Source organism: Lagopus muta, chromosome 11 (assembly GCF_023343835.1).
Source record: "Lagopus muta isolate bLagMut1 chromosome 11, bLagMut1 primary, whole genome shotgun sequence".
Lineage (NCBI taxonomy): Eukaryota > Metazoa > Chordata > Aves > Galliformes > Phasianidae > Lagopus > Lagopus muta.
The window spans coordinates 6,663,802-6,680,345 of NC_064443.1; the positions used below are offsets into that span (position 1 = coordinate 6,663,802).

General features: G+C 39.1%; 1 protein-coding gene across 4 annotated transcripts in view; it reads right to left on the minus strand.

Annotated features, from left to right (window-relative positions):
• Positions 1 to 16,544, minus strand: part of FGD3 (FYVE, RhoGEF and PH domain containing 3) — a 100,386-nt gene that overhangs the window by 10,868 nt on the left and 72,974 nt on the right. For all 4 annotated transcript variants that reach the window (XR_007379238.1, XM_048957160.1, XM_048957161.1 and 1 more), the window contains 9 exons: positions 14,082 to 14,220; positions 13,205 to 13,263; positions 9,942 to 10,088; positions 9,271 to 9,363; positions 8,755 to 8,834; positions 8,280 to 8,310; positions 7,661 to 7,762; positions 4,876 to 4,935; positions 224 to 346 (listed from right to left, as the gene is read on the minus strand). Coding sequence is in view for 3 of the 4 variants with exons in the window: in XM_048957160.1 (XP_048813117.1) it covers positions 224 to 346; positions 4,876 to 4,935; positions 7,661 to 7,762; positions 8,280 to 8,310; positions 8,755 to 8,834; positions 9,271 to 9,363; positions 9,942 to 10,088; positions 13,205 to 13,263; positions 14,082 to 14,220 (834 nt within the window). In the remaining variant the exon portion in view is untranslated. The remainder of the gene's footprint in view (positions 1 to 223; positions 347 to 4,875; positions 4,936 to 7,660; positions 7,763 to 8,279; positions 8,311 to 8,754; positions 8,835 to 9,270; positions 9,364 to 9,941; positions 10,089 to 13,204; positions 13,264 to 14,081; positions 14,221 to 16,544) is intronic.

Here is a 16,544-nt window from a genome sequence, read left to right on the forward strand (position 1 = left end):
AGCACGTGCCTGTAAAGCAGCACAGACTACGTCACTTGAAAAAAGCAGCAGACATTTGCTCTTTTCTACCCTATCTCTGAGGCACTAAAGCAAGTGGGAAGATCTGCTCTGTCAACAATCTACACGTGAACAATCTATTTAGTTCCTGCACTGAAAAAATGAAGAATATCTTCTATGCTCTCTGCAAAAAAAACTAAAAGCCTCAATGCATTCTGAAACTTACTGCTCCACATTGCTTGCAGTGGTGCCGCCGTTTAGTGATAGAGTTAAAGCTCTCACTGCAGCTCTTGCACGCCTGCTTCTCCTTGTCCCGCTTGGACTTGGAAGATTTCCTACAGGAATCGCTCTGAAATGAAAGATACAACTGTATGACTGAAGAGAAAAAATACACATCACAACATAACTCACAGAGCTCTCACACTGAGAGAGCAAAGCTCCTCCTTGGGTTTCACAGTATTCGAGTAATTCCAGAAAAGAATTCATGCTAACTCTGCTAATGGCTGAAGGCGAAGGTGGAAATGCTGGTTCAGTCACTGGGTGCTCTGTGGGATTATGTGACTTCTGATCGCCAGAACTAATTCTCCACATCCAGCCTGACTGCTGACACCACTCCTACATCTTTCAGCCTGTCTTGATGTTCCCTGAGTACAGAGGAAAACAGTACCTTCCTGCAGAACTATTGCAATCACCCTGGCTTGTAATGGGGACAAAACCACAATAATTACTTCTAATTAGGCTGGATCTTTTAATTTTTACTAAATTTACAACAGCTGCCATTGCAACGTTTCAAACTTTGATACAAGCACATGGGATGTTTTGCAATTCAGTTTGGTGAAGCACAGTCAGATGGGACTGCTCATTCAGGAAAATCACTATACCCTCATATTCATACATATTAATTGTTCAGCAATGCAAAACGCCTGCAAATCCAACACACGCAGAGGCAGAGCGAAGAATTTCACTTTTCTTGTAAAGAACCAGATGTAACCAGTACAGCACTGAGTTCCAACAACTGAACAATGCCTTGGATGATTCACTGGCAAAATGCTCCTTTCAGACACTATTAGAGCTCCCCAAGTAAGGCACATAATTAAGGCAGCCTGATCTTCTTTTACTGACAAAGAGCAATCTACAGAGTCATGCTTTTTATTTGTATCACAGAAGTTGGCCAGTCCTCTCCTGTTTCTTATTCCAATTTTGATGACAGTGCTATTTAATTTTTTATGAGAGTGCTTTTCCTTCCAGTGGCTAGGAGCGGATTCCCCTCAAGTTATTTGATCAGAGCACTACATCACTGGCAAGTGTTACTTTCTCCTCTTCTTATAAGTCAACATTTGAACACAGAATAAGAAGCTTTTTGATTCTTCTATTAACAACGATTTCATCTGTGTCACCAGAACTGCAAGAGCGTGAATGAAGCCACCATTTAAGCTTGCGAGCAAGACAATCTTGAAGAATACTAATCAAAAAATCAGTTTTTGGCTTTTGATTGGTACCTTCATATGCCTGCATAGGAAAAATGCTGAAGCTCCTCTAATATGAACTGAATGTACCGCTTAAATGGAAATTGGTTTACTTGATTTGAACTTGAACAGGAATATCCATCAGCACACCTATGCATGCTTCTATAATACAGAAATGACTGCAGCTGAATATTTCCTTCAAGGGTTCTCATATTTGACTTCTCATCAATGAGAAACACTCTGGGCAGTGTTCACTTTCAGAAATACACGACCCGTGTATTTGACAAAGGAAAGAAAAACTGAAATTCTATTAGGTCTGGTTTATGTTATGACAGCTATGCATTGGTCTTTAATTTTAGACAGATCTTATTTTAGACAGACTTTAATTTGTGCTGTAGCACACAGCAAACTTTTGATACTGATTTCACTGATCCAAAAAGGCCCTGTATGAAGAGCTCCCCATGTTTGATAATACCACCATGTTTCTTAACACTTCCCAACATTATAACAATACAGTAAGAATACAGGAGTCTGAAACATTGCTACTGTGGCTGCAGGAAAGATAATAGAAATGGAAACATATTTTCTTTACAACTTGACAAATTTGAGAAGAAAAACACTGAATGCATCTTATTTAACTGCTGACACTGGGAAAAGAAGCGAGACGTCCTTTACTTTCAATGCCTGTGGAAAGCAACAGACACTGCTGCACAGGCAATCAGCCATCTCAGCCAGTGATGGCTCAGGAGGTTGACACCACCACGTAAACCATCTGAAAAGAGAGGTTTTTTGTAGTAAACAAGGAAACGCACCGTAATTCACAAACCTCATTCGTCAAAAGTCACTTTGCATCTGAGTCATTTATTACTCAAATGACATTTACTGTTGATGTGTGTTGAAAGGGAAACTAAAGCTGCCCTGGCCTCAGCTGGATCCTTGATACTAATGTACCTGAATAATCACTGGATTTGTCTCTCTTGATGTACCCAGTCCTGTTTTGAAGACAGTGGGGAAAAAAAAAAAAACACACAAAATCTGTTCAGAGCTGGAATCTACACCAGTTTATTTCAGGCTGGGCTGCTTTGGTCACTCATTTGCATTAAACTCTCTTGGCAAATCTTGGCAAATGTTTTCACTTTCTTCAGCCTTTAAAATTCTGGTGGAAAAACTGGATAGGTACAACTCATGCGTAGGACTGTAATGTTTGCAAGGTCAGGGCGTGTGGCTGGAGTGCTTAGGAAAGCAGACATCAAATCAGTAGTGTGATGTGAAGAAGCAGAGAAGAAACACCACAGCTTACAGGAACAGCAAGAAACACAGTGGGCTCAGCAGATTGTTTTCTGTTTATTACTTGTAATGTATTTCAATTTGTTCCAACAGCCAGCCTCAATGCTGCACACACAACATACACAATGCTGATGAGGCTCATACGGGCAGATGCATGAAAAGATGTTTTCAATCTTTTTTTTCTTCATATGCTTACATAGCTGCATATTTTCCAGTTACAAATTACATGTTTGCAGACACCCACACTGGGGCAGAACATCATAATGTACTTCTGGAAATGCTGAATATCTGTGAGAAATTAAAATCCTTTGTGTATTTCATACTTTGCAATATAGCTTGCATACTTTGCAATTTAGCTTGTTTCTCTATATGCCAATGTCATACATGCAGGACAATCTTTCAATGGGCTGTACTTTCCTTTTGCAAACAGGAAGTTTAGTATTAAGCCATATAAACTGCACTACAGCAAAAAGCCACCACATACTGCACAACAAGCATATTACACCTTCTGCTTTGTTTTTATTGCCTGATTATGATAATGTGCAACACTAAGGAAATGCCAGCAGACTCTTCAACAGACTCAGCAAAACCACAGGAAGGAGGTATCAGTTTGCTGACCACCACTACCACCAAGTGGTTTGCATGTGGAAGCTGTGAAGCCCAAAATGTACTTGCTCATAAAGTTACTGAAATGCTTCTTTTAAAGGGATATCATTAAAAATTAATCTTTTTCTTTTCTTTTCTTTTTTTAAATAAAACTGCACCTTACATCTGAATTCATTGCCCATGCTAACGCGATCCATATACACATATAGAAATACAGATATATATTTAGCTTTGAGATGTTAGTGCAACTTTCCTATTTATTCCAGGAATTAAAACTTTCTTTTAATATGCAACTTAACCAAAAAGATTTAATTTGTCACAATGCACCATGCAAATCACTGACATAAATATCTATAATCGACCAGAAGGATCTAAATATGTTATCTAGCTACAACTAAAGTGTATTTTATCCCACAGGCCAACAGAAGTGTTCAAGTACCATTTAGGCAATTTTTTTCATAGTTACTTCCCTATAGCAACTGCAACTAAATCAACAGGGCCACCAATTGTAAAAGTGGCCATAAATAAATAAAAAATGCTTATTGCAAATAGGAAGTGTAAACAAACAGTAAATAGCAACAAGTACACTGATGAAGACACTTACTTGTAATAAACTCTTGTTAGAACAGGTCAGGCTGCTGGCATGTTTAACAGTGCTTCAATGATAGTTTGTAAACTTTACCAATAGGTCACAGCCTTGGAGAGCGATTCAGAGGAGCCTTCTAAGTAGCTCCAAGCTAATATATAATATCCTATAGTATGTCTCACTGTGTTGTTTTTTTGTTATTGTTGTTTCTGTGTTTCTCAGTAAATTTCAGCTGACCCTAAGGCACTTCCTGAAAATCTATTCTTCTCTGAAAATACTTTAGAAGGGAGAGATATGAACACTAAAAAAATAAATACATAAAAATAGACCTTACTAAGGACTCAATCCTCTTTTTGAAGCAGTGCTTATCTTGCTCAGAAGCAACCACAGATGTTATAAGAGCAAAATGAAAAATATTTTTTTTCTAAATATACCTCGCCTTTGCAGCAGCCAATCACTGGCAGGCCAGAGATGTACAAAGGCACTACCAACTACTCCTCTGTATTGGCAGAAAGCACGCTGTGAAAGCAATCCTCATCAAAATTTGGTTGTGAAGGTGAAATGCTGACTTGTACAAAACGTCAGCATTAACCAGTCTGGTTTCCTTTTGTTCTCATCCCCACAGGCATTCAGTACAGCTCCCCATCAGAACTTAAAAAACCACAACCCTACAACAGTAACAATCAGCATCCCTCACACTAGGTTCACCACTGGTGCAGCACGCACCAGGAAAGGAGGATGTACACTCCCTGATGGTGCAAAGCCCTGCGAATAGCCAGGAGTATCACTCAGACAGGAAGTTAAGGACAGCACAGCTGCATCAACTAGCAGTGGAATATAAACCAATACGCTGGAATATTTCTGATTTTCTCCTGATGGAAAAGAAACATAAAGCACCCCACACTAACCAAGTATTAGCTCTGAATTACTTACCCCTCCAAGCACGCCGCTGTCTGCTCCTGGCATCGATTCCACAGAGCTCGTACTTGCTATCTGAGGGAAAACAACGACACAGAACAACTTGAACATGGACATTCTAAACATCACAATTTAATTAACAGAAGCACTGGCAACTTTCATATCTCAGGGATGTCACTCAGTTCTCCACGTCTTCTCCTTGCCACTTACTATGAGCCCCCACTCTTCTGAGATCAAGCGGTGGTGAAACGTGTTATTTTCCTTCGGAATATTTTTACATACATAAAAATAACAACAAACTTTTTCTTGAAATGCTGCAGATGACAATGAAGTGCAGAGAAATGAGCGTCCCCTTTCTGCAGGAACTAAGCCACAAAGGGCTCTGAAGCTTTCTGTAAAGATGTCTTCAAAAGATCACTGTGGCAGTAACCCTGCTGGAGACTGACTGGCAATGACACTGAATTATTTCCCTCTTGACAGGTGGGACTTTATTACCATTCCTCTTAGATGTATTATAGAAGTGTCCAAACTGACAACCTCACTGGATTGCACTTAGGCAGACTATGTAAGAGATAAGCAGTAACCACGAAAAACAGAAAATGCACAGTGAAGAGAGAGAGCAAAGGAGTGACAGAGACATGTTCTTTTCAACAGGCTCTGGGTGGCGGTTTTTTGTTTGTTTGTTTGTTTTTTAAAGGAAATCTTAGTGAAAACAATATTACCAGGAACCATAACTGCTGTATGTTATTGCATAGGGATAATCTCAAGAATCAGGTCCAAATGTCAGACACTGCCAAAGCTCTTTACCTACATGAAAGTGTAAATCTTCTGTAGGTGATTCACAGGCAAAAGATCACCCCTCAATGGCTGTACGATGCTATGTAATCAGTAGGGAAAACAAAAGCACGTAAGGATTGCGTGCAAAGGCACGCAGCAGACACACAACTGAAATGAATCACGAGCACTGTAACATATCAAATGTACGGCCAAGGATGGGAGAAAAGCAATTTGGCAGTTTTTCTACAAGCTTATTATAACCAGAGCCCCATTTCTAGTAGCTGTTACAGATCTAGCCTGGAATTTACAAGAGCATCTGTATTTCTTGACTCTCGAGAGTGAAAAAGGAACGTTATTGTCATTTTTTCCTCTGAAGCATGCTGCCAGCATCCTACCAAGATGATGAGGTATGTATGGTAGATGCTGCTCACAGAAGCATACCACTACACACAATGCTCTCAATTTGTCCAGTTGTCCTTATGGAATTACATCCATCTCTTTTTAACTGACAGCAAATTTCTGATACTTTTATCCTTGACATCAGTTTTCAAAGCTCATTATCCAGATTAGATTATCTCCTGAAAATACAGGTTAATATTCTGACATAAAAAATATTAATGTGCATACTATGATCATATCACAGCCAAGAGATGAACCAGAACTCTGTCCTGCCTCAGTTTTATGAACGACTGGAGTATAAACATGAGGCTACACCATTAACACAGAAACAAAATAAAACAGGATTTACAAAGCAGGATAAATTATGAAGTTGAACAGACACTGTCTTAATTAGATAGAGAGAAGTATGCCTATTAGTTTGCCTATTAGCAAAAGATTTTTTCCATCAGAGCATCAATAGTTCTGAAGGCAGCCAGGACTTAAGAATACAGACACAGACTGATTATTTTGCAATTTTTCAGAGTATTTTTAGCTGACAAATAGTTCAAGACCAGTAAGCTATATGGCACATTTTGAAAACACACCATCATTGGCCACTGTAAGTGATGTGATCATAAACTCTGGAGATCTGCAAAGATCTATGCTGCCAGTCTGTGACTTGTGCTGGGATGAAAGAAATGTCTAACAATATCCAACATCTCTCTCGAGTCCCCTGGGAAATCAGTTAAACAAAAATCCAGCATTACAAAATCACTGAGACAGAAGTGGAGGCTCCTCTGAATGTTACACACAATATAAAAGTTGGGGAGGGAAGGGGTAAAAAGATAAAAAGGTTCCCAGAGTATAATCTCTCCAGATAGATCCTGTGCTCCAAGATCTTCCAACTTTGACCACTGATGACATCAATACAGGCAGCTCTGCATCAAATTCTCCAAATTTCTCTCTACCACTTTCCTCTTTAGATTTTAAGCAATTACAGTTTAGGTTATTAACATAATTTTGAAGTTAAATGAAGAGATATTGTCATGGCTTCCATGCGACTCCATCCAAAAACAACATTCCTAGCAAACACAGCACAGAGAATTCACTCCAGTTTCAAGACTATTAAACATTCGAGACTATTCTGCGTATGTGGTTGAAGAGTTGAACCCTTCTGAAATAGACAGTGCTGTTAAGATCCCTATAAAATGCACTTATTTCCTTTCAACTGCTTACAACTTTTTCAATAATAATAATAAGAAAAAATAAGTAAAAAAATACATCTCTGAGGAGATGGGGAAAGGTAATAGAGGAAATCTCCCAGGCACACAGACATCATTCCAGGCAGCCAACCACTCATAACACTGAAGAATTACACCTGTTATGCTAAATGAGCCACTCATCTGGAAAACATGACTGATAGGCCTCTTGCACTGAATTACCCTGGGTAATTTATTCCATACCTGCATGGTTGAATAACTATGACTGATATGCATTTGAGAGCCAGAGAAATAGAGCTGACTGTACTGTAATGTAAAACAAAACCAAGAAATAAGACGACAGTATTTGAAACTTAGCTGAGTAACTGCAGCTTAACTGTCAGTGTAACTGATACAGCAAAGAAGAATTAAGCACTCATACTTACTGATGAATCCGGAAGATGTTCCTCTTCTTGAGAAAATGAGCTATTGAAAGCTCTGAAGGTTTCACTGTTCTGTTTGTGCTTTTCAATTGTTGCTTGGATAACCTGAAATAAACAGGCCAGAGAAGACAAAATGTATTACAAAAGGAGCCTTAGAAAAGCTTACATTAAAAAATACTTTAAAATTATCATAGGAGAAGTTTAGTCATCATTCTATTGAAAACCCCTTTCACTTGCAGAAATGAAATTTGAAATTTAAAAACAACTGTGAATGGCATTGTTGATTCACCACCATGAGCTCAAAAACTAAGAACACTATTAGTGTTTCTTGTAAGTCAGACTGCAAGAATACAATCTCTTACTCTTCACTTTCTTCTCTCACTGCACTTGAGGATTGCAGAACATGGGAACCCACTTGAAGCCTCTGCTCACTACAGTGAGGCAGTATTCAGCAGGGGACACTGAGGGGAGCACTAGATTCTCTGTAATCAGCTTTTCCATATGGGACTACTCTGCTTCCTCACACAGCCTCATTTGTACAGAAACCCAAAAGATCATTTTAAAACCAGAAGGTGCTGACTGCATGGCGATTTCATCCATTTAGTACTGGTTTTATATTAACCTGAATCCATTCCCTCTTCTCTTCTTCTGTCCTGTTAAGACAGAAGAAAAAAAAATAATCAGACAACATCAACATTCTACTCTCAATATTTTCATTAAGTCCAAGTACTGACACCCTCACAGCTTTATATGCATAAATATTTTAACTTTTATATCTTCTACTTTATAAAAATTATTAGTAGTTATTGACCTTCATTATTACCAGACAAAATAACTGCCAAAATGTTTGAATTATTACTACAGCAGAATCTAAAAACACTACTATAAACATCTTACACACTGAACAAAGCCAATCAATATGGCACTTTTAACACACTGAGTGAAGGCCAACAAACTCTCTTGCATATGTAAATGAATCATCTCATATGCTCATCTTCTGGCTTAAAGCTATACCATACCAGCCCAGTCATATAACCTACAGCATAAATTTGTACATAACCATTCACCAAGCCCAAAAGTCAGAACAAGCACCATACCTGGCTTGTAGTTCCAGTGATCTCTTTTTTCCTGTTATTGAAAATGTATGAGCCACGTTTTGCTTGGCAATTTCTTGGACCTGTCAAAAGAACACATCAACTTCTTGCCTTCACCTTCTTTCAGTCATTTTAATGACTTAAAAGTTGAAATGCTTAGCTGAAAGGATCACTCTGAATACAATACAAAGGTAGAAAAAAACAAAGGATTATTTTAGTAATTACTTATCTCACTACAAAACCTCTGAACCTGCAGTGTTTCCCTACAACAGAGAGGGAAAAAAATGGGCTCCTGAGTCAGCTAGGCAGAGAATGAAGGCTTTCAACCAAATCACTATTTGTTTACCTTCACTTTATTACATGGTAATAATAACCCTAAAAAAAGAGAACCAAAGCTGGATTTTAATTGCTTATGTATTTCTATACAGTCATATTTTTTTTAGATTCAGATGGGATCTGGCACTGTCTACTGGAGAAGCAAGTCTAAGCATTAAAACAGTGAAAAGAAGAGAGGCAAACCTGCAGTCCTCCAATGTCCATCTTCTCCCGAACACTGAACTTCTGGCCTATCAGCCTGAGTTTTGGCACACAGTACAGCACCATGCTGTTAAACTGTAACAAGGAAGATATTTAAGTTGCAGAGTTCCACATAGGACACAGAATGCATTTTGACAATTTGGGACTCTTGCGCACCTTACTCTGTAATGTAATTAACAGGGAGAGATTTAAGAAGTAGGCTGGAGTCACACATTATCACTTGAAAAACGCAGACAAACAGAAACGTACCACCCAGCCACTTCCTCTGACACTACGTGCTCACTCTGGTACCCATTCAACTGTCTTGAAAGCAAAGATGATCTATTCTGCCAGTGTCAGAGAAGCTGGCCAACTCGCTCAGCAGTGTGCAACAGCTGAAATGCCCCCTCAGAAGCACATCACAGAAGTGCAGCCTATGAAAGGCTTGCATGGCACAGACCCTTTTAAGCCTGACAAGTCATTGGCAAAGGCATGAGCACGGAAGGAGGAAGGAAATCCTAGAGGAAAAAGCATCAAGAGCAAATTGCTGCTCAGAGGAAGGAAGAGCTGGGCTCAGTTAGTGGAAGCTTTGTGTGTTGTAATTAGAGAGATGGAAATGTATCGATTCACAGCACAACTCTGAAAATAAAAGAGCAGCAATAAAAAAAACTCACCAGGAATAAATACCTATCCTGTGCTGTGCCATTCTTTGCTGAAAGTTTCTGAATGTGTCCTTCCTTAATGAGCTCATTGGCTGGGTTAACAATATCCTCTTCACCACCGAGTCTCTCGTAGACTTCCAAAAGCTTGTGCATCTTTTCCTGAAATTACAGAAACCCAGAAATTAAAATCTATACATACATTTCACTTGGCCTATCACACACAGCATCTTTTTTTGTGGTCAGAGTAAATAAGCAGGAAAGAAAACATTCTTTCCATTCTGATCTAGCTTTGTGTTCAAGAATTAATATCTTTTCCATGCTACAATGCTCTTTCCCTCTCAGTCTCAGTCACTTGTGAGTTATAACTGGATTACACTACTTTAATGATATTTTTTAAAACAACATATTGGTATCAATCTATTTGATATTTTTAGATAATCAGTAATAAATATATATCACTGGAAGAAACATCATGAGGTCCAGTAAAGTCACTTGAAGAACTGAAGGCAAGCGTGTTACCAAATTGTTTTCAAGTCTGAATTTGTTAATTCAGCTTCGACTCAACACTTCAGAGTAAGAATTCTGCTACAGTAGGATCATTTTTCAGCTTTTGAGAAGTTTCACCTCTTGTACTGTTGCTGGCACAATGGTAGGTAGGTCTCCTTTAAGAAGCACCATCACATTCTGAATTTATAACTTATGTGTAAAACCTCAGCTCCACAGGGAACCCCAGTGCCACGGCTGCAGTCCTACACAGGTGCCTATATAGCAAAAAATAAGCTTGTGAAATAGGCCTAAATACATTTTAAAATATTTTCATGTCATTCTGCATCCTTCCACCTTAGCCATTAATCTTTATGAAAGGGGTTAGCTTTTCCTTCTCAGCAAAGCAGTATTTATTCTTAATGTTTAGCTGACTTCATGTTAAAGTCCTACACAGAATTTAAACGGATAAAAGTAACCCACTTGCAGCTGCTATATTAAGTAATGAAGCAGCTCTAACAAGTCACAATAGCAAAAGTGCTTAAATCTTACTACTGAGCAAAAGCATTTGGAAACATTTTGCTTTCAACCACAGGCTGGACAGATATGCTCCAAACTGTACTATAAGCAAATGGTCAGAAAGTGAGGACAGATCTATGCAACTGTGCTCAGAAAATACCACCAAACGCATCTGTAAACCACACCTCAATCTCTATGCAGATTCAGCCGGATCTCAGGTCTTCATAGTCTTTCCTCATTCCCACTTGACACAAACTATTTCACTGTAAATGTACACCACACTAATTTCTATGCTAGTCAATTCACCTATCAAAACAAACCAAAAAGACAACTAAACAAATAATACTCATTAAATAAACACACTGCAAAACAGAATGGAATGGAGGTGGGGGTAGACTCCAACAAGGAAAGCACCTAAGAGGGCCAGTAGACTTTTTCCAACAAACTGGAAGATGAGGCAAAGGCTCCACTAGTTCAAAGAAAATTGAATGCATCAGACTACTTTTCTGGAGGAATGGCTGGGATACTAAGAGCAGGTCCAAAACGTGAGGGACATCTGTCCAGCTAGGAGAAGATATTTTGAAAAGATCGTTTCGGAAGCATGATTTATTTCTTCCACAACAGGAGGAAGCAGCCAACGCGAATGCTAGCCTTCAGATATTTTGCTATGGCCCTTGCTTTTCTTTTGGTTTGGCTCTGACCCCACACAGCTGCTCCAGGGCTTCGCAGAGGTGTGTGCAGGACGTGCCCCACAGCTGGGGCTGCTCAGGCAAACAGTGAGCAGAGCAGGAACGGGGCAACCACAAAGTCAAACGTGAAAGTCTTACTTGGATAATGTTCATTTGAGTACTTGCTCAGGTAAAATCTATTAATCACAGAAGAAATCAGCGTAATGAGACGTCAGGTTCTGATCAGCAAGGGGTACAGAATTATCACAGCAGCCTTTCCTTTTTTGCATACTACCAGAAAAGCATCCCACATGGAATGCAACAGCCTGGTGGCTTCATGTACCTGTTGCCTGTGCAGGTGTTGTGGAAAGGACCCAGCAACACCGTCATTACTTAAGGACTTGCTCAAAACCCAAAACCAGAAAAATTTCCACTGAAATCTAGCTTGAACAAGAGAACATGCAAGACTTAAACAGAAGTAGACAGTTTCAAAATAGGTTTTCTCTGAGACATAGTGAAAACAGACACCAGTTGGTCACTTCCCATAACAGCCCCAGGAAGGGCAGACTCATGGCATCCTGACGGCCCCAGAGGGCACCTGGCAGAATCATGTACTATTGCCCAGCCCTGACACCAAGAACAACTCAAACCACTTGGTTTCTAAAATAGAATTTATAAAAAGGCTGAAAGGGAAGATGGGGGGGAAAAGAAGCAAATGTATATAAACAAACCAAAATGAGGACAAAAAAAATAGGAAGGATCTTCCTTTCAATTCTGTTCTATCCTATGACATTTTTTGATAAAGACAATGTTTTGAAAGGACAGAACAAAGAAATAAGGATCTGATATGGAAGAGTAGATAAACCTTGTAATCTATGAACAATCACAGAGTGTTAAGCGTCATAAGGGGTGCTTTAGATCTGTAAGATATAGAAGGCCCTGAGGCACTTCGGTCTGAAAAACGAGGTAATATCTCTAACTATCAAGTCACTGAATATGTTGGCAGCACTGCAGCAGCTCTGTATGCAAAACATACACAAATATTCAGCATAAAAGGCCTCAAAAAAGTAAGAAAAAAAGTGCAGAGTTTGTGTTGTATGATTGGCTTCAAAATCTCCATTATCTTAAGTTGCCCAGCCTGAAGCATAGCTTACCAAGGCTACTACTGACACACTCTAATCTCTTCTCTGTGCATTTAAAACAAGCCAAAATTCAACTCAAACAACCTCCATGCCAGAAAGGATGTAAGAAATTAAAAACAGCATAAAAATCTGCAAGGACACTTTATGAGTAGACTGATTTGAGATACTTTAAACATTTTCAGTGAAAAGCAAGTAAAGATTTTACTAAGACCTTCTTCTTCAATGCATTGTCCCCTTAAGAATAGGGAAAGTAAAATCTGGGCTGAAAAAAAATCACGGTAACCGTAACAGGAAAATTCATGATAAAGAGAACTCAGATATCCAACTGATGTTTGAGGCCCCATAACACCATATTTCAAAATCCTCTCCAGAGTTGCTTTGCAGAGCCTCTGGCAATGGAGAACGATCAGTTCAAGCTAGCATTTCCATCAAATCACAATTCTATTACACAATTTCTACTCACCATCTTTCTGATGGCAGCATTCGAATGGTTTGCTGCTGTAGATATGAGCTCCAGTGATTCTGTAATAAAGAAAGCATGCTATTACCAGATGCAATCAGAAGAAGGTGTAGCATAGCTGTTTTTTTCTTCTCCCTGATTAGTGTTTTTCCTTGAGTACTGCTGTTGCAAAAGCAAGGACTATTATACTCTGCCCTCCCTAAACTAAAGGGAAGGCTTATAAGCAGTTGCACACATAATAACTTTTGCATGTTCAACTGGTACATGGATATCTATCTAATCATTTGCTATTTCTCTCCTAAAACCACACATGTGACAAAAAAACTACCTACAGCCTAGTTCTTCAAGTCCTTACAAGCATGCTTTAAGTGTGTTTTCCTAAAGCAGAGTTGTGTGCTTAACGGTAACATGAACTTTACCTTTAGACTTCTCCTGAAAGAAACAAGAACTCCTAGAAACCAACCGAAATACATCCCTCGTTTCTCTTTGTTAACAGTCTAACTTGCAGTCCTAGGAAGAATACATGCTTATAAAACCATTCATATTTTCCTCTTCCACCTATTACAAGGATATCCTCCTGCATTTGTCTTTGGGTATACACCTGATTAAATAATAATTCCAGATGTTCTACCATTACAAGCTTCAACACTTTGTCACTGTTTACTTGCTAAATCTCCATTCAGTGCCTGAGCTGACATATCAGCACACTTCTTCTCTAGAAGAATTCCAAAATCCCTTTGTATTAATTTGGACAATAATTTGATAAATTCAACTCTCCATTGCTACCACAGCCCTAGCTTGAAGTATCTGAACGTGTGAAGAAAAGAACACTCTCCAGGATTTTATGGCGTTCATTAGACAGACAGGAGTTTACACGTACTTTCAGCATCTTTCCTGTCTGGAGATTCTTCTGGAAGTTTCTTTAGATAGTCCTTCAGGAGAAGCTCATAACGAGGAATCCTCTGCACAGGTTCAAGCATGTGGTGCTGCAGCGTCAGGTTACCACACACCTCCTGCTTCTGTAATGGAGAGAAAACAACTGCAGAAGGCAGAAGGCTTTGGTCATCTTTGGTGTAAAACAGCAATGAAAAATGACCCGCATAGTTAGAGGAGCACAAAAAAAACTTTCCAAGCTATCAGAGCTGACAGGTCTTTGTCTCCTATTTCTGACATTTTCTGCAGATACACAACATTTTATGTTTTACATTTTGTGTGTTTTCTCACCCACTCAGAAAAGTCCTTCCCACACATGGTATTCCCTCCCCCCACTGCCCTCAAGGATGAAATAAAACCAGAACCTCCACAGAGACACACTGCTTGCTGTATACAACTAACTGTTAGAGCAGCAGATACGCTGCTCACACACCATCTTGGAAGCAGTTACCCCGAGTTCTCTCATTTCACTTGACCAAGGAAGAGGTTAGCTTTAGGACTGATTACACTAAATATTACCCAATAAGGCACTGAACTGCTCTGTTTGAAACAGCACTGAGTTTCGCATTGCTTATTCTCATAGAATCTCTATGAAGTGATATTTCTATAAGGAGTGGGAGGAGAAATGAGAAACACAGTTGAAAAATAACTGACTGGTGTTTAAGTAGACAGAAAGTTTCTCTTAATGATACTATCTCATTCCTGAATCCTGCATCAGCATCTTAACCACATGCACACACAGCCTTCTCCAGACCATTATTTGTAAGTCAGCTCACTAATGCCATGTCTTGTTTCAGCGTAAGCAGCCCCTCCACGTTAATTCAGTATTCTTTTCTCAGAAAAAAGCACTTGTTTCAGGTATGTATAGTTTTCCACATAAATATCACAGTCCAAGACACAATGCTGACTTGCCTCATTCTTGAAGCAAAGCCTGGAGATAAAGAGATGACTGTCTGGTAGAAAAACATCAGCTACCCTTCTGGAAATTTCAAGATATAAATTTGTTTTAAAAAAACAAAAATAAAAACATAGCATACTGAACAGTATTTCTGTTTATAGAAGATTAAGTGAATTTATTATCTCTTTGAGTTTTACAGCACATTTCCCAGAAAATACAACTGGGATGGAAAGAATCTGAGATTCCAGGAAGCACAGATACACAGATTTGCACAACTGCCTTAGTCCCTGGTTTGTAATATTCCCCAATCCACTTACTAATATAGCCTCCATTGTATTCTATTCCTGCAACACAATGAACCCTAACACTGAACAACAGGGAAGCAGAGGAAGACGTCAATTCCAGACTCATGTCAGTTGGAATGAATGTGCCAAATGAATCTTCTACAAAAAGCCAGCAAACACAAAGCAACTGTCCCAAATAGGAGAACTTTTATATTACGTGATCTCTGAAACTTTAGAGTTTGCATTACAATTCAAGAGGGAAGATAAACTTTCGTTCCGCATTTAATGAGTTCACATAACAATCCGAAACACACAAATACAGATTGAAAAAGTTCTTTTTTTTGATGGCTTAACTAGAAAACTGACAAAAGAAGAGTCCTAATAAACTTAGCAGCTATCAGGTTTTCACCACAGTAAGTGGATGCAAAACATACAGATAGAATGTTTGTCTTTAAGAACAGCTAAAGTAAGCTTGACAAGTTGCAGCCATTCACATAACTCCTGTGTGATTTTTTGTTTTCTATTTGCTCTCATTTAGTGTAATTAATAAATGCGAATGCCTGTGTAAGTACTCCACTAACAGCTGGTGCAGACATTGCATTCTTGCAGGATCACAGCAGGCTTCTACTGGTATTCTGAAATGTAAAGCTGAAGGTCGTAAGAGGAGTCACATAAATGCAATTCCGCATCCTGTATGTAATTCTGTACACTGTAAGAACCCTGCAGTAATTGTTCCATGCCATGGAGAGATGTAAAAGCCTACGGCAGCTCCTCTGAAATACAAATGCAACTGCAAAATCATTTGTATATACAAATAGTACAACCAGAACATCAGGCTGAAGTTTTCCATACGCTAAACCACCACTTTCTGATACACTGTAGACTTCTGCTGTAATTCTATTAACAGAGGCTACAGCAGTTCCTTGAGTAGCAGGGAGAGAGGACTCAAAGGACATCGGTTGCCTGTAAAAGTACCTGTGGCTCCAGGTAGCACAGAGATAGGCCAGATGAGTTAACTAAGCCTTTCAGGACAAATCTCTCCCAAACTCACTATACTCACAACAGAAGCAGAAGGTGCTGTGATGCCAGAGCTAAAATAACCTACAGTGAAATACTGCCATCAGTAGGCTTCAGAATCAAATCTCCTGTTGCATCCTCTGCCCTAACACTCCCTGCCAAAGTTCTGCTAAAAGATGCACATGGTCTTGGGCAGCTGCCAATGTGTTTT